Here is a 24,871-nt window from a genome sequence, read left to right on the forward strand (position 1 = left end):
CCCCCCGATTCCTTCTCCCCTCCAGACCATGGTAAGAGCCCCCCCGATTCCTTCCCCCCCTCTCCCGACCATGGTAAGAGCCCCCCCGATTCCTTCCCCCCCCTCCCCTCCAGACCATGGTAAGAGCCCCCCGATTCCTTCTCCCCCCCCCTCCAGACCATGGTAAGAGCCCCCCCGATTCCTTCTCCCCTCCAGACCATGGTAAGAGCCCCCCAATTCCTTCTCCCCCCCCCCCCTCCAGACCATGGTAAGAGCCCCCCCGATTCCTTCTCCCCCCCCCCTCTAGACCATGGTAAGAGCCCCCCGATTCCTTCTCCCCCCCCCCTCCAGACCATGGTAAGAGCCCCCCGATTCCTTCCCCCCCCCCTCTAGACCATGGTAAGAGCCCCCCCCGATTCCTTCTCCCCTCCAGACCATGGTAAGAGCCCCCCGATTCCTTCCCCCCCCCTCTAGACCATGGTAAGAGCCCCCCCGATTCCTTCTCCCCTCCAGACCATGGTAAGAGCCCCCCGATTCCTTCCCCCCCTCCCCTCCAGACCATGGTAAGAGCCCCCCGATTCCTCCCCCCCCCCTCTAGACCATGGTAAGAGCCCCCCCGATTCCTTCTCCCCTCCAGACCATGGTAAGAGCCCCCCAATTCCTCCCCCCCCCCCTCTAGACCATGGTAAGAGCCCCCCCGATTCCTTCTCCCCTCCAGACCATGGTAAGAGCCCCCCAATTCCTTCCCCCCCCCCTCTAGACCATGGTAAGAGCCCCCCGATTCCTTCTCCCCTCTAGACCATGGTAAGAGCCCCCCGATTCCTTCTCCCCTCTAGACCATGGTAAGAGCCCCCCGATTCCTTCTCCCCTCTAGACCATGGTAAGAGCCCCCCGATTCCTTCTCCCCTCTAGACCATGGTAAGAGCCCCCCGATTCCTTCTCCCCTCTAGACCATGGTAAGAGCCCCCCGATTCCTTCTCCCCTCTAGACCATGGTAAGAGCCCCCCGATTCCTTCTCCCCTCTAGACCATGGTAAGAGCCCCCCGATTCCTTCTCCCCTCTAGACCATGGTAAGAGCCCCCCGATTCCTTCTCCCCTCTAGACCATGGTAAGAGCCCCCCGATTCCTTCTCCCCTCTAGACCATGGTAAGAGCCCCCCGATTCCTTCTCCCCTCTAGACCATGGTAAGAGCCCCCCGATTCCTTCTCCCCTCTAGACCATGGTAAGAGCCCCCCAATTCCTTCTCCCCTCCAGACCATGGTAAGAGCCCCCCCGATTCCTTCCCCCCCCCCCCCCTCCAGACCATGGTAAGAGCCCCCCGATTCCTTCCCCCCCCCCCCTCCAGACCATGGTAAGAGCCCCCCGATTCCTCCCCCCCCTCCCCTCCAGACCATGGTAAGAGCCCCCCGATTCCTCCCCCCCCTCCCCTCCAGACCATGGTAAGAGCCCCCCGATTCCTTCTCCCCCCCAGACTATGGTAAGAGCCCCCAGAAAACTTCTCCCTACCAAGACCTTCTCTGCACTCAGGGGAAGTTCTGGGGATTTGTTGTTTTCTTTGTTTCTCTTCCTTTTCTACATTTGTGTTTTATATCCTCCCCCCTTTTTTTTTTTTTTTTTTTATGTGTGTATATAAGTATTGGGACGCCTGCCATTATATAAAGACATGGATGAGCGAGTTTGGGGTGGAGGAACTTGGCTGGCCTGCACAGAGTCCTGACCTCAACCCCATAGAACACTTTAGAGTGGAGAGTGCGAGCCAGGCCTTCTCGTCCAACATCAGTGCCTGACCTGACAAATGCTCTTCTGGAAGAATGGTCAAACATTCCCATAGACACCCTCCTAAACCTTGTGGACGGCCTTCCCAGAAGAGGTGAAGCTGTTATAGCTGCAAAGGGCGGAGCCAACTCAATATTGAACCCTATGGACTAAGACTGGGAGGTCATTAAATGTTATGTGGGTGAAGGCAGGTGTCCCAATACTTTTGGTAATAGAGTGTATATGTGTGTGTATATCTCTAATATAGTGTGTGTGTTGTGTGTGGTTTTCTTTTTTTTTTTTTTTTTAGACGTATTATAAAGGGGGAGGGGTCAGTGTAATTTTATGTTCAGGTTGGAATGTTTGTTAGTAAATAGGAATATTCTATACACAGGACATGAGGTCAGACATCTATATACAATGTATCTGATCTTCTGTTGTATCAATAACTCCATACAGGAAATCCCATACAATGTATCTTTCTGGATGGAAGGGCGGATACATTGTATGTTCATGAATTCATCCTACATATTATTGTTCCCCTTCATCAACATACATTGGGGGGGAGGTTTCCTAAAACTGGAGGGTGGAGAATCTGGTGCAGCTCTGCATGGCGACCAATCAGCTTCTTACTTCAGCTACTTCAATCTAAACTTTACTAATGAGACCTGTAATCTGATTGGTGGCCATGTAGAGCTGCACCAGATTCTGTGTGCTCCAATTTTAGTAAATCTCCCTCAGTCCATCCATCCATCCTTCCATTGTATCCATCCATCCAGTGTATAAATCCATTGTATCCGTCCATCCATCTGTACATTGTATGTATCCATCCATCCTTCCATTGTATCCTTCCATCCATCCTTCCATTGTATCCATCCTTCCATCCTTCCATTGTATCCGTCCTTCCATTGTATCCGTCCTTCCATTGTATCCGTCCTTCCATTGTATCCGTCCTTCCATTGTATCCATCCTTCCATTGTATCCGTCCTTCCATCCATCCTTCCATTGTATCCGTCCTTCCGTCCATCCTTCCATTGTATCCGTCCTTCCGTCCATCCTTCCATTGTATCCGTCCTTCCGTCCATCCTTCCATTGTATCCGTCCATCCTTTCATCATTGTATCCGTCCTTCCATCCATCCTTCCATTGTATCCGTCCTTCCATCCATCCTTCCATTGTATCCGTCCTTCCATCCATCCTTCCATTGTATCCGTCCTTCCATCCATCCTTCCATTGTATCCGTCCTTCCATCCATCCTTCTATTGTATCCGTCCTTCCATCCATCCTTCCATTGTATCCGTCCTTCCATCCATCCTTCCATTGTATCCGTCCTTCCATCCATCCTTCCATTGTATCCGTCCTTCCATCCATCCTTCCATTGTATCCGTCCTTCCGTCCATCCTTCCATTGTATCCGTCCTTCCGTCCATCCTTCCATTGTATCCGTCCTTCCGTCCATCCTTCCATTGTATCCGTCCTTCCGTCCATCCTTCCATTGTATCCGTCCTTCCGTCCATCCTTCCATTGTATCCGTCCTTCCGTCCATCCTTCCATTGTATCCGTCCATCCTTTCATCATTGTATCCGTCCTTCCATCCATCCTTCCATTGTATCCGTCCTTCCATCCATCCTTCCATTGTATCCGTCCTTCCATCCATCCTTCCATTGTATCCGTCCTTCCATCCATCCTTCCATTGTATCCGTCCTTCCATCCATCCTTCTATTGTATCCGTCCTTCCATCCATCCTTCCATTGTATCCGTCCTTCCATCCATCCTTCCATTGTATCCGTCCATCCTTCCATTGTATCCGTCCATCCATCTGTACATTGTATGTATCCGTCCATCCTTCGATTGTATCCTTCCATTCATTGTATCCGTCCGTCCTTCCATCCATTGTATCCATCCATCCATTGTATCCCTCCATTTTATCCATTGTATCCATCCATTGTATCCATCGTATCCATCCATCTATCCATTGTATCCATCCATCTATCCATTGTATCCATCCATCTATCCATTGTATCCATCCATCTATCCATTGTATCCATCCATCTATCCATTGTATCCATCCATCTATCCATTGTATCCATCCATCTATCCATTGTATCCATCCATCTATCCATTGTATCCATCCATCTATCCATTGTATCCATCCATCTATCCATTGTATCCATCCATCTATCCATTGTATCCATCCATCTATCCATTGTATCCATCCATCTATCCATTGTATCCATCCATCTATCCATTGTATCCATCCATCTATCCATTGTATCCATCCATCCACCCATTGTATCCATCCACCCATTGTATCCATCCACCCATTGTATCCATCCACCCATTGTATCCATCCACCCATTGTATCCATCCACCCATTGTATCCATCCACCCATTGTATCCATCCACCCATTGATCTGCACAGTGTATCCCTCCATTTTATCCATCTATCCCTCCATTTTATCCATTGTATCTATCCATCCATTGTATCTATCCATTGTATGTATCCACCCTCCACCCACAGATCCTGTTCCCCCATTTCTTTCAGCCATGGCACTACATCTCCCAGCATGCCCCTGTAGGCCAGAACATGGACTCCCCCCCCCCCCCCCCCTCCCTCCCCAGGGCATGAGACTACCGGGACATGCTGGGATTTTTAGTCCTTCTGGAGGAGTTGAGGTCTGTCTGCATTTTCAAGACTCTCAAAGATCCCCTGAAGATAGTAGTGGGGGGGGGGGTGTCTCCTCGCCATGGTGAGGGGTCATGCCATAGTATTCCCCCCCCCCCAAGGATCTTGGTCTGAAGAACTGACTCTCTGAAATCATGACTCCGGCCTCTAGAACTTCCTGTCGGGTTTTACTGCTGATTGTGTCCCATTGAAGAGACTTTTTGTCACTTCCTGTGTGGTCACCAGGACAGGAAGTGAGGAGGAAATGTATTACTGGGGACAGGTGGTTTTTTATTTTTTTATTTTTTTTTTTTCAGAAAATAAAATAGAGGGTGTGGTTTGATCTTTGGAGGACCAGAGATCTCAGAGGAGCCGCTCCCTGGCCGATCATAGGGCATGCTGGAACTTGTAGTACCGCGCCGTCACACACGCTGAATTCATCCTACAACATTAGACGATCGATTCCACCCCTTCAATGAAGAGTCAATAATGACGACAGGGGCCTGACCTGTAACGGTCGCAGTGATTGATGGCGGCTGTGTAATCAGGGCGGGGCTGATAACCTCAGCCCGAGGCTTGGCCGCCGCCCTGATTGCAGTGTCTGTCCTTCTATGATCCAAAACCCGTCTGTCTTGTCGCTTGTCGTCGTGGCAACTGACTGTTGTCACCTGTATGTTGTATCACTGGAATTATTCAAGTGTAACGGCTGAGACTTTCACTTTGCATATCATTGCTGTTCCATATTTCCACTGGCATCCTTGCTGAGATTCAATCACTGCATGACCTTGCTGTTCCATATTTCTATTGGCATCCCTGCTGGGCTCAGATCACCACTGAGATGAGTTTACTGCGTGCCCTTGCTGTTCCATATTTCCACTGCCATCCTTGCTGAGATCCAATCACTGCATGCCCTTGCTGTTCCATATTTCTATTGGCATCCCTGCTGAGATGAGATCAATCGGCAGCACAATTGCTCTCAGCCAATTGGAGCGGAGCAGTAAAGTGCAATCACCGGGCAGAACCAATAAGCTAGAAGCAGGATGTGTAGAATGGAGGAGGAGTCCAGCTGTATAAATATTGTTACATAAAAGATACAACGTTTATAAACATTGATACAAATATTCATCAGATCACATGTATCTATAGTATAAAGGGTTTGATTACACCCCCAATATATGGGGGAGGGGGGATTCTGCCGCCAGGAAGGGGTTAACCTTCCACGGAAACTTCCTTTTTTTTTTTTTTTTTTTTTTTTTTTTTTTTTTTTTTTAATATTTGATCGGCTGCGTCATCTTCCTGTGACTAATTCTCTCCCCCTGGAATGGCTGATGATTCTCGGCCTGCAGTTGCATCAACCAACCCCACCCCCCCCATCCTGACTCACTGACCTCTTCCTGATCCCTGTGAGCGCTGGGTTGGGTGTGACTCTGCAGAACCTCCTGACCACAAAATTCAAACTCTCCAAATCATTTCCTTTAAACCGTTCAATTTTTATTTTTATTTTTTTTTTTTGGTGTCAGTGGGAGGAATAGTGTCCCATCATTGGTGTCAGTGGGAGGAATAGTGCCCCATCATTGGTATCAGTGGGAGGAATAGTGTCCCATCATTGGTATCAGTGGGAGGAATAGTGTCCCATCATTGGTATCAGTGGGAGGAATAGTGCCCCATCATTGGTGTCAGTGGGAGGAATAGTGCCCCATCATTGGTGTCAGTGGGAGGAATAGTGCCCCATCATTGGTGTCAGTGGGAGGAATAGTGTCCCATCATTGGTGTCAGTGGGGGGAATAGTGTCCCATCATTGGTATCAGTGGGAGGAATAGTGTCCCGTCATTGGTGTCAGTGGGGGGAATAGTGTCCCGTCATTGGTGTCAGTGGGGGGAATAGTGTCCCGTCATTGGTGTCAGTGGGGGGAATAGTGTCCCGTCATTGGTGTCAGTGGGGGGAATAGTGTCCCGTCATTGGTGTCAGTGGGGGGAATAGTGTCCCGTCATTGGTGTCAGTGGGGGGAATAGTGTCCCGTCATTGGTGTCAGTGGGGGGAATAGTGTCCCGTCATTGGTGTCAGTGGGGGGAATAGTGTCCCGTCATTGGTGTCAGTGGGGGGAATAGTGCCCCGTCATTGGTGTCAGTGGGGGGAATAGTGTCCCATCATTGGTGTCAGTGGGGGGGTAGTTGTTTTTTGTTAGAGAGAGATACAGCAGAGTATGTTACATGGGGGAGCGACAAAGCACAATATATTAGATGGTGAGCACAGGACATTACATGGTGGGCATTGCAAAATACAGCACATCACCTTATATGGTGGGCACAGCTCAGCATATTGCATGGTGGGCAAAGCACATTATATAGTGGGTACAGGACATGACATGGTGGGGGGCACTGCATGGCACATGACATGGTGGGCACTGCACAGAAATTTACATGGTGGGCACGGCACATTACATGGTGGGCACTTCATGAAATGGCACATGATATGGTGGGCACAAGAGGGCACATTACATGGGGGGGGTGCAGTCTGTCCCCTGGCACAATCATTACACCCACCCAGGTCAGTTTCTACACAATCCTCCCTCCCTAATAGGTTTACTGACCTCATCTATTCTCCGCATCCATTCTTCCTCCCGGGGTTCTATCGGGTGGTGCTCCCGGGCTCCCGCTGCTTAGGATGACATCAGTGCCCCTCCCCCAGACAGCTGCCCGCAGCTTTGGGACACTGAGGATCTGTGTGAATGGAAGAGATCCTGTGATAGGAGACATCGGCAGAGACAGGACTCAGAGGTTGACATATTTGTCTCCTCCATGTGTGCACAGAGGGCTCCTCTTCCTTCAGGACGGAACACAGCTAAACCACTGGCATGGGCCTATATTGGGGGAGGGGCCTGGAGCCGCAGCTCCAATGGCCCCTATGTTAATCTGGCCCTGGTGTCAGTGGGAAGAATAGTTGCCCCCCATCATTGGTGCCAGTGGGAGAGATGGTTGCCCCCCCATCGTTGGTGCCAGTGGGAGAGATGGTTGCCCCCCCATCGTTGGTGCCAGTGGGAGAGATGGTTGCCCCCCCATCGTTGGTGCCAGTGGGAGAGATGGTTGCCCCCCCATCGTTGGTGCCAGTGGGAGAGATGGTTGCCCCCCCATCGTTGGTGCCAGTGGGAGAGATGGTTGCCCCCCCATCGTTGGTGCCAGTGGGAGAGATGGTTGCCCCCCCATCGTTGGTGCCAGTGGGAGAGATGGTTGCCCCCCCATCGTTGGTGCCAGTGGGAGAGATGGTTGCCCCCCCATCGTTGGTGCCAGTGGGAGAGATGGTTGCCCCCCCATCGTTGGTGCCAGTGGGAGAGATGGTTGCCCCCCCATCGTTTGGTGTCTGGGGGGAGGGATGGTTGCCTGCAGGGCCCCTGTGCCTGCTGTGTAGAGATCAGGAGATGTTGCTGGGGGGGGGGGCCTCTTTCTGGTTTCTTCCAACCTGCAGGACTGAGGAAATGCTGTGAGATGGTTTTATGGTGATCGGTAAACTCTCAGCCTGAGGTGTTTGTTTTTGTTTTTTGTAACATTTTAGGTCCCACTGACTTCTTTGCAGGGCATTGAGGTAAGAAAGGGTATTCACGATGAATGAGCTCCCAGCACACCCTAAAATGGCACATGACCCTTTTATTTGTAACGCAGTGCCCGGCAGTAGGTCAATTTATTGGCGAGCCGCTAACATCTCTAGAGACTTTGAACTGGTTCCAGGGCACCACTCAACCTTTGCGGCATAAGTGACGGGTTCTCCTAAGTACTAAGACCACTACTTCATCCCTGAAGGTCCTGTGGGCACCCCCCCAGTGGACAGGTTTTGGAAAGCCCTGCAATAGTCGGAGTCCCGTGGTTTGGTCATGCTGGGTGCAGGAAGAGTATGAGATGTTGATGTGGCTGAAGACTCTCCCTGTGCTGAAATTCCATCGATTTTTGCTTTGTGTTTTTATAACATTGCTTTCCCGCTTCCAGCCAACGCCCACCCCAAACGTCTGTCTGCACCCGGGCGCGTCTTCACATGTACATAGAACCTGACATTCCGGAATCTGGAGATCTGGAGATCATGCGGAGCTACAAAGGCAGCCGTGCCGTGAAAACTAGAACTTTCCCTTTTGCTGCCTTCCACCCGTCTCCCCACTCTAGACTTAAAGCCGGGAAAAGGGGGAGCTTTTAGCGCCCAACCCCCCCGTGGTTTCCCCATATAATTCTGGGGAAGACATCATTCCTATAACCATGCATGGTCATCATGCATCCATCGTCAGAGCATCAATTCTGTATGTGCAACAAAGACACAATAACGCCGTCATCATCCATCAGCTCCTCCCAGCCATTCCATCATTCCATCCTTTTTTATCCTTCAGTTCCATCCCTTCAGCTCAATCCCATAATTTAATGACCATTAGCCCATCCCATCCATCATCCTGTCCAATTCCATACATCGTTCATCATTGGTTACCATCATCTCATCCAGTTCAATCCCATCCATCATTCATGATCACCCATCGTCCAGTCCTATTAATTACCGTCATTCATCCATCATCTCATCCAGTTCAATCGCATCATTTACCTTCTTCCATCATATTATCCAGTGCAATTTCATCATTCTATCCCACCCCTTCCATCATCCTGTCCAGTCCAATACCCATCATCATTCATTATTCATCCATGATCCTATCCAATACCGTCCATCCCGTCATTAATTGCCATCGGCAGGATAATGTGTGGGAGACCTTGCCGCCTATACAGGGCCCATATCTCTTACTACATTTAAAAATCAAAGAAGAAATACATTTTCCCTCATGTATCCTTGAAAAGGGGAGTAGTGGGGATGCCAAGTGCCCAGAACAACGAAGAAGCAAAAAAATCTGCATAAAACTTATATATTGTGGTAAAACCGCCAATTCCAACATCTAATATACAATGAAAATCACACGAAGATGTACCTGTAGGATCGACGTGTTTTTGCCTAATATTGAGGCTTCTTCAGGATCCACTTGTACGCCAAACATCCTAATTATTATGTAAGCATTCTCATAATCTGTTTATATATAATATCATGTTTGGTCTACAAGTGGATCCTGAAGAAGCCTCAATATAGGCGAAACGCGTTGATCCTACAGAGACCTGCACATTTTTTTCTTCTTAGTTGCTCAGGGCACAGCACACTAAACAGCCACACCTCCTCATGACCTTTTTAAAGGGTACATGAGGAAAATGTATCTCCTCATTAATTACTGTCATCCATCATTCAATCCCATCCAGTTCAATTCCATCCATCACTTTATGGGTGCAGGGATAGTATATGTACATGTACCCATGTTCATGAGTATTGCCGATTTTGCATATATTATATCTTTTTTTTTTTTTTTTTTTCCCCAGGCTCAGAAGAAGCCGAGTAACCCCACGGAAATGGAGCGATCCATGGAGAAGATTATCACCGTCTTCCAGAGGTATGCTGGCAAGGAAGGCAACACCACCTCCATGAACTTCAAAGAGTTTGAGCAGTTCATGAACGCTGAGCTGGGCTCCTTCACCAAGGTGAGCGATCGATGATGTTTTGAGTCTTTTTTTTTTTTTCTATTCCTTCATCTGCCAGTTTGTGATCTGTGAGGCTTTTATTGTCCAGAGCCTTGTCTGATAACTGGAAGAGCTCTAAAGTGGGGCAGAATGGTCGTGAGTCAATGTGCAAGAGGTGTATCCTCCCAAAATTTTGAGTCAGTTTTATCTGTTGGTAACCACCAACCCCTTCCCAAGGGCTCTAGTGATCCTCTGTCCCTACAGGCGAGGGATTCTTTGTTTTCTTCCTTCAGCTATTCTCTGGTTGCAAAGCACAATATGTCACCAAAGGTAATTGTAAGTTCTCTGAATGCACAGCACCCATACCTAGCCAAAGGTCCCTGTTGGTCTCCTGGATCAACTCCTAGGATCCATACCGTCTCACTACTTCAACCTTCAACCTATCTCCTGGTTGCTTGTGTTATGGCTCGAAATGTAACCTGCCTGCCCACAGCATGTATTTGCCTATTGGCTTAGAAATTTGGCTTGGGCCAGTTGGGCAAACCAAGAGGGTCACTACTTGGGAGCATCCTTGGGTAGGTTATGCTAAAGGTAGTGCGTTTTTGTTTTTACAGCCAGTGTAGGTAACTTTAGGCAGCTCAAAGCTAGGCCTGTTTGTTTTTGATCTGGTGGCTGGGGAGTGGTTTAGAGTAGCAGCAGGTGACTGACATGTGACTTTATCTCTCTGGCGCCTCCCTCTGGTTTCCAGAAGGTTCTGGAAAAGAGGCGGGGAGAGACAACTGGAGTGGCATGGGGTGTATCGGGGAGCCCTGACCAATCCCCCAACTAGGATTGGCAGGGGGCAGACCTACTTGATATACCCAGGGTCAACCTGCTGTGGGAGGAGTTGCCGGGTGGAAGAACTGAGCGATGGAGTGTTGGGCCCCAACCACAGGCAGAAGAGAAAGTCAAAGCTCAAACAAGACCTTTAGGACCACCAAGTCACCAAAGAACTCCAAATGAGTTTTCTATTTGCGCGCAGCTGGTAAGGGTGATCTTGGCTTCCATCATGCCTAATAAGTGTAGAAGATGTGACCAGGCCATCAGTTCTTTCTTCTTTCTTCTTTCTTCCTTCTTCTTCTTTTCTTCTTTCTTCTTTTCTTCTTTCTTCTTCCGACTGTTGGACGAAGGGTTTCTTAAATTTAATGAGTTTGGTGGACTGACATTCCAGAAGAAAGGATCTTAATTCTGATGGTAGAATAATGACTTAAGTGGTAGGATGACTATAATAGGATTGGCGGGGGAGGGGCAGTATAGCTGGTTAAATGGGATTTACAGTGCAAGGAGCTTCTGAATGGTTACATGCCTGAGCAGTCTATACTGACGGTGGTGGTGGGATGGAGGTTGGAATTTAGACAGCAAGTAAAGTTCTTGGGGGTTCTTTTTAGTAAACCTCATATATTATAAGCCCTGTCTAGATTTGTTATTTCTACACTTCTTTGTACCTAATGTACACTTTTTTTTTTTTTTCTTGATACTCAATAAAGATGTATTGATAAAAAGACAAAGGAGGAAGGGACATATCTTGCATACCTGTTGCAAGTTAATAAAAATATTTGGCGCCAAGTGCCCGTTTCTTGCCTGTTGCACCAGCTTGCACTATTATGTTCCATAAAGATCTACAAGGCTTTCAGGATCGGCACCCAGAACGAGTGTACATTAGGGACCAGAAACCTTGACTGATAAGTGTCTAGAATTGATGGACCTGTGCAATACTTCTTCGTTACATTATTGATAAAATTGACAATATTTGTTTTTTGTCTTCTGTGGTGGGTTTTTTCTATTTTTATGTTTTTGATGACACCCTCTGTCTCTCCTTTCCTCGCCCTTCGTTCCCCAGAACCAGAAGGACCCGCAGGCGATCTTGAGGAAGATAATGAAGTCTGTAGACGGTGGGGTTGATGGAAAGCAGGATGGAGAGCTTGACTTTCAAGAGTTTCTCAACCTTATCGGTGGGATGATGGTGGCCTGTCATGAGGCCTTGATGAAGTGCCCACCAACGCAAAAGGTATCCTACTTGCCTGCTCCTCCTCCTCTACTTGCCTATTTAACGTTTCCTGCTTCTCTGCTCCAACAGCCAAACTTGTTGCTTAGCAGTATTTCTGTGTTTTGTTTTTTTTTTTGATGCGATGAATCATCCTGGTTTGCAGATCACACCGGATGTGTAATGAGAAACTCTGCAAAAGTCAACAGCCAGAGCGTACGGGGTGGAGATTTTTTTTTTTTTTTTAAAGGAACAGACCGTGCCTGGAATGAAAAATGGAAGCAGAATGCTATTTTAAGGCAGAACTAGATTTAAGAAAAGGATCCTCTCCTTGCATTTCAAGAAAGTATATCGGGAGATGCTTACTGGCTTTTCTCCTGAAGATATGTAGAATTTGCCAGCATTTTCTGAGAGGGTCTGTCTATTTTCTCACGGATAAGTAATCTAGTTTAGTTTACATTTTTGCGGTTGTATTCAATGTGTGCAAAAAGATCACACAAATACTAAAGTATAACCTTTTAGGTATTGATGGCTATAGATGAAAATAATATTAGGAAACCTAGCTAAAGATGCTATTTCGCCTGCTTTCGCGACGTGGCAGATGACCTCAGATGCATGCGTGATAGCAAGCTCTGATTCAAGTCACAACTGTAGTATATAGGGCTTGTCTGTAAGGCATGGCCAACCCACCCCCACTGGCGCAAAATGATCTAAGGAAAATGTCACATTCCTGAAAGATTAGTGAGCTTGCTTGTCCCCATAGTTGATTAACAATGACATTCCTATAGCATGAAGGCATTTAAGGTAACTAGACTTTGGAGGTTTTCTTATATATCGTGAGACAACTATAAGACCTGGCTCACTATTGGCATTCAATTTACTCCCAAAACTGTTTGGGGTAGGTCCTAAGCCAAGAACCCCAGTTCCTCCACACCAAACCGGCTCACGACTGCCAATTCAATTAATCCCAATGGTGTTCAGTAGGGTGGAGGTCAGGGCTCTGCAGGACACTCGAGTTCCTCTACACCAAATTGGCCAAACCATGTCGGGGTTGTGTGTGTTTTTTTTTTTTTTTTTTTTTTTTTGAGCTGGCCATGCTCCTCTATGAGGCCTTTCCACAAGATTTTGGAGGGTGTCTGTGGGAATTTGTGCACATTTGTGAGGTTAGGTACTCGTGGTGGATGAAAAGACCTGGCTCATACATTGAGCCTCACGCTGGGCACCAAAAAAAGACCTGTCTCGCAGTTGGCATTCCAATTCATCCCAAAGATGTTAGTAAGGTTGAGGTCAGGACACTCGAGTTCCTCCACACTAAATTGGTCAAACCTTGTCTTTATGGAGCTGGCTCCACTCTTCTAGCAAGGCTTTCTACAAGATTTTGGAGGGTGTCTATGAGAATTTGTGATGTTGGATCTTGATGGTGGATGAAAAAACCTGGCTCACACATTAAACCTTACAGTGGGCTCCAAAAAAAAAGACCTGTCTCGCAATCAGCTTTCCAATTCATCTCACGTGTTTAGTAGGGTTAAGGATAGGGCTCTGTGCAGGAAACTGGAGTTCCTCCACACCAAACTGGTCACACCATATATTTTACGGAGCTGGCTTTGTACACTGGGGGGGGGGGGGGGGGCGGCGACTATACAATCATGCTGGAACAGAAAAGGGCCTTCACCAAACTGTTACCACAAGGAAGCCTATGAATGTATAAAACCATTTTACTCAACCTTTATTTCTCCAGAGGAACCCCTAAAATTTTCAGGTCACAGGGAACCCTTACTAAAACCAACTAATTGCAGGTCCATGGCAAAATGTGCCTTTACGTTGCTGGCCAGTGCAAAGAACGCAACCCACACAGAGGGCAAAAAAGATAATTGGTGTCATGCTGCTGGCTCTGCCAAGTGGTGTTGGTCTTGGAACTGGGTAGGTTCCACCAAATAGGTCAATCAACCACAGCTCCAGGAACCCTGGGTGAGAGAGGCTGGTCTACAATGTACAAGGTCTTTGTATGATGTAGTATTAAGGGTCCCCTTCACTGGAAACACTTGAACCTCATCTGGAGTGGGGTTCACATTTTTTATTTTTTTCCTTGTTGTGTTTGTTACTGTCTCTAGCAATGTGGTCTTGTTGGAGGCTCTGAGAACATCTAAATCCACTCTGTGACTGTACATGTTCTGTATCTTTCCCCCAGAACCCCGTCTCTGCCACAAAACCAACAGACATGGAAACTGCCATGGAAAGCATTGTTCGCATCTACCAACACTATGCCGGCAAGAAAGGCGCAAAAGATCAGATGGATTACACAGAGTTCGAGGCATTTATGAAGACAGAACTCAACTCGTTCACCGCTGTACGTATACCTTGGCCGTGATATCTTCCAGATGGTCTCCTCGCTTTGCTGCATGGTTTTTGTCTTTTTCTGGGTAGACTCTGAGAAAAGGAACTCTGACCACTTTGTTTTGGTAATTTAAGAAAATTGGTGCAATTCACCACCCCCACCATTAGATGGAGACATTTTTCTAAGTTATCCCATACCCCCCCCCATATTTTATCCAACCCTTTCTTTCCTCCCCAGCCTGGCGTTTCCTGGATTTCAGTTATTTCAATCGTGGAATCTTGGCATCGCATGTGGGCATTAACTATGCAAATACAGCCTGCCTAGGAACGCCCGCTCCTCCAGACAGACTCCCACCCAGCAAGGGTGATAGTTGCATAACCCCTCCCACAGCTTGCATCAGGGCTGAGGGTTCTTGAGAGGAGTGCTGAGATGTTTTCAGGAAGTTATGTAAAGCATCCTGCCAGCCCCTCCCACCAGCCATGATCTGCCTGCATTGCATAGAGAAGACCCAGTGACTTCACCAGGACTAAAATAAGGTCTCATTAACAAGTTGATTGGGGGGGGAGACCAAAGACCTAAGACTCAAATCAATGCAGCTCTATAATCATTAAAAGCAGTGTAAGTCCCTGAATGTGACCTGGTATTGGCCTTAAGGTCCCTGTACAGCTGAGGGAGGGAGAAGCAGTATATTTAGTTTGGGAGAGTAACAGAAATTGGCTCCGGTTGGGGGCTTGTCCGGGATGACCTGAGCTTACAGGAAGTGGGTTGAATGATGCTGGCCATCAGACTGAGGACATCTAGTGGCGGAAGAAAGTAGTGACCATTGAGTTCCTGAAGCAGACAGACTACAGATCATGTGGGAATCAAATCTGCACAGATAGAGGTGGAGTATAAAGAGCGTGAATCGCATCCTTAATCCTGTATTTTCTGTTCCCTCTGTAGAACCAGAAGGACCCAAACATTGTCCGTCGGTTGATGGAGTCAGTGGACGGCAGCACGGACGGGAAGCAGGACAAAATGATGAATTTCCAGGAGTTCATGAACCTGATTGGTGGGATAATGGTCGCCTGTCATGCTGCGTTTGTGAGTCACTTGAAGAGGGTCTGAGGGCGCCGGAGGCGAGTGCCGCACTTCTCATCCATTCCACGTTCTGCCGTCAATGTTTTACTTGTTGTCCTTTTTTTCTTCTAATAAAAGTTTAAATAATAAAAATATTCACTTAGTCTGGTGACTGGAGAAGACGTGATGTGAGTACGGGGGTCTGCATACATGAGGGTCAGAACTTAGAGGGCCAGTCCACCCAAGAGCCATATTTGCATAGTAGGTGGAGTCTGGCTGGCTGAGACATTTCCTGGCTTCCTAAGTCTTTTTGGTGCCTTCAGCGAGGCAAGAACATCCCACTACAGAGCCGTACCCAATGAAGGACACCCTGACCCATGAACCATTTATAGCCTTAACCGCTGGAGCACCCCCCCTAAAGACCAGAGCCATTATTACATTTCCACTATAGCAGGTTTATTCACCAATAGCCTTAGTATAGCTTAAAGCTGAATTCTGGATTTAGGCAAACTCTACTCTTGCAGTGTGGGCCCCCTTTCCTCCGTACTGCAAAGGCTAAATGCCGGTTTAGTCCAGGAATAAGGGGTTACTGGCCCTATCCCTCACTTCAGCATTGTTCTACTCTGGCTGAAGCCCTGGGCTGTGGGAGGTCCCTCTGCGTCATCATCTACCTTCAACCCTTCATCGTGTTTGGCCTTGTGATTGGGGGCTCACAGTACCTTAGACAGGATTCTGCCCTGGACTGGTCACGTGGATGGATGCTGCCAGAGCCAGGGATCAGTTAAGTATTCCACCTTATCCCTGCACTAAAAAAAAGCAGTAGGGGGAGGCCCCATCGCAAGGCCGAGTGCCCCCCCCTCATAGCGGGGGTCCTCAGCCGAGTGCCCCCCCCTCCTCACGGCGGGGGTCCTCAGCCGAGTGCCCCCCCTCCTCACGGCGGGGGTCCTCAGCCGAGTGCCCCCCCTCCTCACGGCGGGGGTCCTCAGCCGAGTGCCCCCCCTCCTCACGGCGGGGGTCCTCAGCCGAGTGCCCCCCCTCCTCACGGCGGGGGTCCTCAGCCAAGTGGGCCCCCCTTACGTTGGGGGTCCTCAGCCGAGTGCCCCCCCCTCACGGCGGGGGTCCTCAGCCGAGTGCCCCCCTCCTCACAGCGGGGGTTCTCAGCAGAGTTGGCCCCCCTTACGTCGGGGGTCCTCAGCTGAGTGCCCTCCCCCTCATAGCTGGGGTCCTCAGCCGAGTGCCCCCCTCACGACGGGGGTCCTCAGCAGAGTTGGCCCCCCTTACGTCTGGGGTCCTCAGATCGGGGAGAGACCATGGGGCAACTAAAATCTGGGGGGGGCATAGCCCACCCCGGCAACTCCCTCCAACCGAGCCTCCACACCATTTAATCTACCGATGAATGAAATACTAAATACGATGTAACAACGTGACTGGTTTTGTTGTGTAGGTGTCGTCCCACCAAGGAGGGGGAGGAGCTAAATGTGGGCGATGCACCCTGAAAAAGTCTCCATTTCTGGGACGCACCCCCCCTACTTTTAATATCCTTAAGGGGGGATATAGGCCATAAAACCAAATGCCGGCTTTGCCAGGTGGCATTTTTCCCCGTCTGCAAACACTGGCCTGGGAAAGCCCCTCACACCAGGAATGTAGGGGGGCGGGGCTTGTCAGTGAAAACGTTCCAGGCAAGTGCTTGGAGGCGGAGAGAAGCGCCAAAGCAGCCATCTCCTTGCAAACTGCGTTGTCAGACATCTGTGGAGGGGAAGAGGGAGGAGCACCCTATCTGACCCCACGGCTAGCCATAGTCAGCTCCTAGGAAGATGGGACAAAGCCTTATGTGTACTATTACCCCCCCTGGGGTAACAATATATTAACCCTTTGAGAAAGACGAGCGAATCGCTCAGAAGAGTGCAGCCAGGGTATGGTAGGTGGAAACCGAATTCTGGGTGCTGAGGCATCCTCTACAAACACCAATAGACAGAATGGTCAAACGAAGAGGACAGCCGGCAACTCCATGAATCCTTTATGGTCATATACCAGTGAGTAAAAAAACAGTGGCTAACGCGTTTCGGTGATTAGCCTTGATTAGCGCGCGCACTGTGATCATGGCTTATTGCCGAAACGAGTTGGCCTCTGTTTTTTCTCTGTGTGTGCCAGGATTTACGGAGTTTCCTTCTTCGTTTGAGCATATTAACCCTTTCACTGTCACTGAGGGCTGTCATATGTCAGCAGCAGGGGGGGTTAACATGCACATACACCACAGGCCAATCGCATCCATGGACCCTTGGTAGCCCACTCCACCCCCCCTTTGTAACCCCCTCCAGGTTTTCCGGGCTTTGCTCTCCCACCTGTGGGCCCGGGACCCCCCGTGGTGAATGCCACCGGGTAGAGAGGAGGGAGATGGGCAAACAACCAGTCACTGATCTCCCCTAGTTGGAATGAACATGGAAGCATCAAGCATTGCGTCACTTCCAGGTTCGTTTGTCTAAATTCCATTCGATTTGGTGGAAGACGGGTGAGACATCGGGGGCCAATAGAGTAAAGAGAACCTATCGTAGTAGCAAAACACTATCACTAGACGTGCACTGCTGAAATTTTTTTATTTTTCGGATCATTGGTTATGATCGAAATTCGAGATTTCGAATAAGTTTGGTAATACGTAAAAAAAATTCCAATTTGGTACGTTCAATTTGCTTTAGATGCGGTATTCGTTATGCCGAAAAATTTGTAAATTCTGATAAATTGTATTCACTACGTTCACTAACAGCCAAATTTGAAGGGAAATTCCAATACCTATAATTTTATAACATTGTTATTATTAATAATAATATTTATTGATAAATAATAATTAAAAAAAAGGTTAATAATTCATTATATTCACTAACAGCCAAATTTAAAGGGAAATTCCAATACCTATAATTTTATAACAATATTATTATTAATAATAATATTTATTGATAAATAATAATTAAAAAAAAGGTTAATAATTCATTATATTCACTAACAGCCAAATCTAAAGGGAAATTCCAATACCTATAATTTTATAACATTATTATTACTATTATTATTAATAATAATATTTATTAATAAATAATAATTTAAAAAATGGTTAATAATTCATTACATTCACTAACAGCCACATTTAAAGGGAAATTCCAATACCTATAATTTAATAATAACTTTTTTTTTTTTATTGTTATTTATTAAAAAAAATATAATAATAATGGTTAATAATTCGTTACGTTCACTAACAGCCAAATTTAAAAGGAAATTCCAGTACCTACAATTTAATAGTTAATAACTATTATAGTTTTTTTTTTTATTAATGACCAATAAACTATAATAATGGTTAATAAACTTAATAATTTAATTATAATAGAAATTATCCAAATGTTTTTTGTTTCTGATTTTCGTTCTTCTTTTTGGATTTTCATTCTATTTGATTTTCGTTCTTTCGAATTCTCATTTGCACATGCCTAGCAATCACATAGGGGGACTTTGGGAAAGTGTATAGTTTTTACACTTCAGCACTGAACACCCCCCCCCCCCCCCACCCCAGCTCAAAAGCATTGAGCCTGCCCCGCCCCCATGTACATATAAATATAAGCACATGCATTGAACGCACCTATATATAAAAAATAATTTAAGTGTATTTTTTTAACTGAAAATATATTTTTTGATAAATATATCGTATGACATAAAAACTCGCAACTACCCCCATTTTATTCTCCGGGGTCTCTGCTTTTAAAACAATATATCCTGTTTGGGGGGTTTTAACTCATCCACAGGCCTAAAAATGTGCAAAAAAAAATGCTAAAGTTTCCCTGGCTGTGTAAAGGGTTAAAAAAAAACTGAAGTGAGGCGTCCTCTTTAATGCATATAATTAGAAGGGAATAATCGGCGGGAAAAAATAAATATAAACTATATACGGGGTAAAGAACAAAGACAGGTTTAAAAAAAATATATATATATATTTTGAATAAAATACAAATTTGTGCTTTGTAAAGGTATAACGATCCATTGTTGAACGTCGTCCTATAGGAAGAGGAGGCGTCCCGTGATGGGGAAAGGTTATGGGGAACGTTCCGGAGAGATCAGTCCAGACAATAAAAGCCAACGTGTAGTATATATAACAGTCTGTTGAAGTGGTTATGGGGAACAACGCGTCAAAATTAAAAAAAAAAAAAAGGCGTGGGGGTCCCCCCTGAAATCCATACCAGGCCCTTCAGGTCCGGTATGAATTTTAAGGGGAACCCTTTGCCAAAATTAAAAAAAAAAAATGGCTTGGGGGTCCCCCCCCCCAAATCCATACAGACCCTTATCCGAGGATGCAACCTGGCAGGCCGCAGGAAAAGGGGGACGAGAGAGCGCCTCCCCCTCCTGAACTGTACCAGGCAACATGCCCTTAACATGTCCCCTTGTTGATGGGGACAAGGGCCTCATCCCCACAACCCTTGCCCGGTGCTTGTGGGGGTCTGTGGGCGGGGGGCTTATCAGAATCTGGAAGCCCCCTTTTGCAAGGGGGCGCCCAGACCCCCCCTTATATAAATGGGTACGGGTACATTTTACCCCTACCCATTCACCAAAAAAAGTGTCAAAAAAGTCAAAACAACTGGAGACAGTTTTTGACAATTCCTTTATTAAAAAAGAAAAAAGAAGTTTCCCGCGATGTCCATCCATCCTCAATCACGCCGCCCGACGGTCCCGAAAAAAAGACAAAAAAAGCTCTGCCTCGATGGGAGGCGTCCCACCGACTGCTGTCTCTTGGATGTGACAGCTGTTATATAGGCAAGGGTGGGGCCACCCGGTAATGTAAGCTGGTGACCCCGCCTCCTTCTGACGTCATGTGATGTCAGAGGGGGGCGATGGACACTATCTTTAATCACGCCGCCCGACGGTCCTAAGAAAAAAAAAACATGACGTTAGAGGTGGTGCTGGGTCACCCGCTTATATCATCGGGTGGCCTCGCCCTTGCCTATATAACAGCTGTATAGAGGAGATCACCTGTATAGAGAAGATCACCTGTATAGAGGAGATCACCTGTATAAAGGAAATCACCTGTATAGAGGAGATCACCTGTATAGAGAAGATCACCTGTATAGAGGAGATCACCTGTATAAAGGAAATCACCTGTATAGAGGAGATCACCTGTATAGAGGAGATCACCTGTATAGAGGAAATCACCTGTATAGAGGAGATCACCTGTATAGAGGAAATCACCTGTATAGAGGAGATCACCTGTATAGAGAAGATCACCTGTATAGAGAAGATCACCTGTATAGAGGAAATCACCTGTATAGAGGAGATCACCTGTATAGAGGAAATCACCTGTATAGAGAAGATCACCTGTATAGAGAAGATCACCTGTATAGAGGAAATCACCTGTATAAAGAAGATCATCCGTATAGAGGAAATCACCTGTATAGAGGAGATCACCTGTATAGAGAAGATCACCTGTATAGAGAAGATCACCTGTATAGAGGAAATCACCTGTATAGAGGAGATCATCCGTATAGAGGAAATCACCTGTATAGAGAAGATCACCTGTATAGAGGAAATCACCTGTATAGAGGAGATCACCTGTATAGAGAAGATCACCTGTATAGAGAAGATCACCTGTATAGAGGAAATCACCTGTATAGAGGAGATCATCCATATAGAGGAAATCACCTGTATAGAGAAGATCACCTGTATAGAGGAAATCACCTGTATAGAGGAGATCACCTGTATAGAGGAGATCACCTGTATAGAGAAGATCACCTGTATAGAGGAGATCACCTGTATAGAGGAAATCACCTGTATAGAGGAGATCACCTGTATAGAGGAGATCTCCTGTATAGAGAAGATCACCTGTATAGAGGTATCAGTACAGAGCTGGGTGTGTCCACACAAGGAATATAATACACATAAAGGGGGTGGGGAGAGGAGGGTCTGACCAGATTTCAGTTCATATAAAAGTCTCCTCACACCTGTACCCAGCATAGTGTGTGCCGTCACATCGATCACCATGGTAAGTTATATTACCTATAGAGAGTTTATATTACCCGTCCTCACCCATCATCATTGTGTCCTCTTCTCCCCATCCCCAGACTGCAATCCTCAAACCTTCCATCAGGCTGCGTTGTCTTCTCATCTTCCTGAGTCTCTTCTCTGCCTACAACACCAAGGTGAGTACCTACCTCTCCTCATCACCAGGGCAAGTACCTACCTCTCCTCATAACCAGGGGGAGTACCTACCTTTCCTCACTACCAGGGTGGGTACCTACCTCCCCCTCATTACTTGTGTTAGTTGTGGGTAATGGTGTGCGGTGGGGGGCTCGATCGATGGGGGGGGTAGTGTGGGGTGGCGGGAGGCATAGAAAATAGTGTGTGACTGTGGGGGAGGGGACATTAGAGTGTAAGCTCCTCTGTATAGAGACTGATGTGACTGTGGGGGGAGGGGACATTAGAGTGTAAGCTCCTCTGTACAGAGACTGATGTGACTGTGGGGGAGGGGACATTAGAGTGTAAGCTCCTCTGTATAGAGACTGATGTGACTGTGGGGAAGGGGACATTAGAGTGTAAGCTCCTCTGTATAGAGACTGATGTGACTGTGGGGGGAGGGGACATTAGAGTGTAAGCTCCTCTGTATAGAGACTGATGTGACTGTGGGGGAGGGGACATTAGAGTGTAAGCTCCTCTGTACAGAGACGGATGTGACTGTGGGGGAGGGGACATTAGAGTGTAAGCTCCTCTGGTACAGAGACTGATGTGATTGGCTCAGGGTTACCTGTACAGCACTGCGGTATATGTCAGAGCTATATAAATGTATAATAATAATATTAGTGGATGGGGAGGTTGGAGATCAGATGATGGAAACTCCTCATATGTTTGTACAGAAGAGTGACATGCTGATGTTGCAGAAGGCTATACAGAGTTTCGCGGAAGGATTTAGAAGTATTGCAAAGAAGGAAGGAAATATGGAAACTATGAATGTAAAAGAGCTGGAGGAATATCTGAAGCTGAATACGCCAGAGACGCTCAAAGTAAGAAAGTTATTTACATTATAATATGGACCCCCAAGCGTCATTGTTCTGGACCCCCAAATGTAAGGGTGTCATTGTTCTGGGACCCCCAAGTGTCAGGGTGTCATTGTTCTGGGACCCCCAAGTGTCAGGGTGTCATTGTTCTGGGACCCCCAAGTGTCAGGGTGTCATTGTTCTGGGACCCCCAAGTGTCAGGGTGTGATTGTTCTGGGGCCCCCAAGTGTCAGGGTGTCATTGTTCTGGGACCCCCAAGTGTCAGGGTGTCATTGTTCTGGGACCCCCAAGTGTCAGGGTGTCATTGTTCTGGGACCCCCAAGTGTCAGGGTGTCATTGTTCTGAGGCCCCCAAGTGTCAGTGTGTCATTGTTCTGGACCCCCAAGTGTCAGGGTGTCATTGTTCTGAGACCCCCAAGTGTCAGGGTGTCATTGTTCTGGGGTCCCTCAAGTGTCAGGGTGTCATTGTTCTGGGGTCCCTCAAGTGTCAGGGTGTCATTGTTCTGGGACCCCCCAAGTGTCAGGGTGTCATTGTTCTGGGACCCCCAAGTGTCAGGGTGTCATTGTTCTGGGACCCCCGAGTGTCAGGGTGTCATTGTTCTGGGGTCCCTTAAGTGTCAGGGTGTCATTGTTCTGGGACCCCCAAGTGTCAGGGTGTCATTGTTCTGGGGTCCCTCAAGTGTCAGGGTGTCATTGTTCTGGGGTCCCTCAAGTGTCAGGGTGTCATTGTTCTGGGGTCCCTCAAGTGTCAGGGTGTCATTGTTCTGGGGTCCCTCAAGTGTCAGGGTGTCATTGTTCTGGGGTCCCTCAAGTGTCAGGGTGTCATTGTTCTGGGGTCCCCCAAGTGTCAGGGTGTCATTGTTCTGAGACCCCCAAGTGTCAGGGTGTCATTGTTCTGGGGTCCCTCAAGTGTCAGGGTGTCATTGTTCTGGGGTCCCTCAAGTGTCAGGGTGTCATTGTTCTGGGACCCCCCAAGTGTCAGGGTGTCATTGTTCTGGGACCCCCAAGTGTCAGGGTGTCATTGTTCTGGGACCCCCGAGTGTCAGGGTGTCATTGTTCTGGGGTCCCTTAAGTGTCAGGGTGTCATTGTTCTGGGACCCCCAAGTGTCAGGGTGTCATTGTTCTGGGGTCCCTCAAGTGTCAGGGTGTCATTGTTCTGGGGTCCCTCAAGTGTCAGGGTGTCATTGTTCTGGGGTCCCTCAAGTGTCAGGGTGTCATTGTTCTGGGGTCCCTCAAGTGTCAGGGTGTCATTGTTCTGGGGTCCCTCAAGTGTCAGGGTGTCATTGTTCTGGGGTCCCTCAAGTGTCAGGGTGTCATTGTTCTGGGGCTCCAGGTTAACTCTATAGCAGAGAAGTCCCCTTTCTATGTTGCGGTTCCCAGGCTCGGTGAATGAAGAGAATACAATGTAACGTGGTATATTCAGTAGATTGGAGGAGCGATACTTTCTGTGTCTTTGGTGATGTTCCTGTGATTCGCTCTTCAGAGGCAGAACTCTCTCTCGTTTCTGTGTCTCCTCAGGGTCAGGATCCGGATTTTGTTCAGAAGACTTTCGAATCTTTGGATGAAAATCGAGACGGAGAATTAGAATACGGAGAATTCGTGAGGCTTCAGACAGAATTTATGATCGCCGCATACAATCGGAAGTAGAAACCCCAAAAGTGAGGCCGGCTACGGAAGGTGGCACCACATTTCCCGGCAACAACCGAATCCGCCGTATAAAATACAAAGGAATGTAAACAAAAATTGAATGAAAATTACAAATTCATTAAAGCAGAACTAAAGGCAAAACCTTTTTTGGTATAATTTGGGTTACAATAAGGGTGGGGGGAGGGGCTACAACCTATTGGAGATTTCCCTTCACTTCCTGTCCCAAAACCAAAATAGGATGTCAGAGGAATTCCCCGGTGTCTCCATTGGAAGATTTCCCCTTTTATTACGTTTAGGGTGACAACCCAAAATTTGTGAATTTGGGATAATGGTCACTTGGGTGAATATAGAGGAGGAATCTCCATAACGGGGGAAGATCATTCTCAGCTCTTACACAAAAATTCCTTTCAGTGAGACCATACACCGTCCAATCTGATTGTACAACCTTCGGGTCTCTGAATAACCTTCTCAGAGGTTTGTGGTGGCCGGTCTTCTTCTCATCGTTACAGCGAGGAGTAATTATCAGATTATTGGGAGTGAACTTTATGAAATGTCAGGAAGACGCGCCCCCTCCCCCCCCCCGGGCCATTGATGGAAAGTTCAATCATCATATAATTATAGTGATTATTTCCAGAGGGTGAGATCGGGGAGATTGAATGACAACCGACTCTCAGCTCTGAAATCCGAAACCCTCATTTTTAATCTTCTGGTAACATCGTGACATTAAAGTTCACCGACGTCAGACAGAGATCTATTACCGATAATACCGAAATAATTGGGGGGACTTCAGTGTGGTGAAGATTAACCCTTTCATGGCAGAAGGTTAAATATTAAGGTGGTTTGGCATGTATTAGTAAATCCGCACATATCACCGAT

At 47.4% G+C, this 24,871-nt stretch overlaps 2 protein-coding genes across 2 annotated transcripts in view; both read left to right on the forward strand.

The window, feature by feature from the left end:
* Window positions 1-15,491, forward strand: part of LOC141116396 (uncharacterized) — a 15,914-nt gene extending 423 nt beyond the window's left edge. The window contains exons 2-5 of the mRNA XM_073608646.1: window positions 9,782-9,940; window positions 11,799-11,966; window positions 14,131-14,289; window positions 15,220-15,491. Coding sequence (XP_073464747.1) covers window positions 9,782-9,940; window positions 11,799-11,966; window positions 14,131-14,289; window positions 15,220-15,384 — 651 coding nt within the window. The 3' untranslated portion in view covers window positions 15,385-15,491. The remainder of the gene's footprint in view (window positions 1-9,781; window positions 9,941-11,798; window positions 11,967-14,130; window positions 14,290-15,219) is intronic.
* A 5,883-nt stretch (window positions 15,492-21,374) lies between these two features.
* LOC141116397 (protein S100-A1-like) lies at window positions 21,375-24,095 on the forward strand. The gene is made up of 3 exons (XM_073608647.1): window positions 21,375-21,497; window positions 22,209-22,355; window positions 23,867-24,095. The coding sequence occupies exons 2-3, from the start codon at window positions 22,218-22,220 to the stop codon at window positions 23,993-23,995; spliced, it is 267 nt and encodes an 88-aa protein (XP_073464748.1). The 5' UTR covers window positions 21,375-21,497; window positions 22,209-22,217; the 3' UTR covers window positions 23,996-24,095.
* The last annotated feature ends 776 nt before the right edge of the window (window positions 24,096-24,871 follow it).

The sequence above is a fragment of the Aquarana catesbeiana genome, linkage group LG13 (assembly GCF_042186555.1).
Source record: "Aquarana catesbeiana isolate 2022-GZ linkage group LG13, ASM4218655v1, whole genome shotgun sequence".
Classification (NCBI taxonomy): Eukaryota; Metazoa; Chordata; class Amphibia; order Anura; family Ranidae; genus Aquarana; species Aquarana catesbeiana.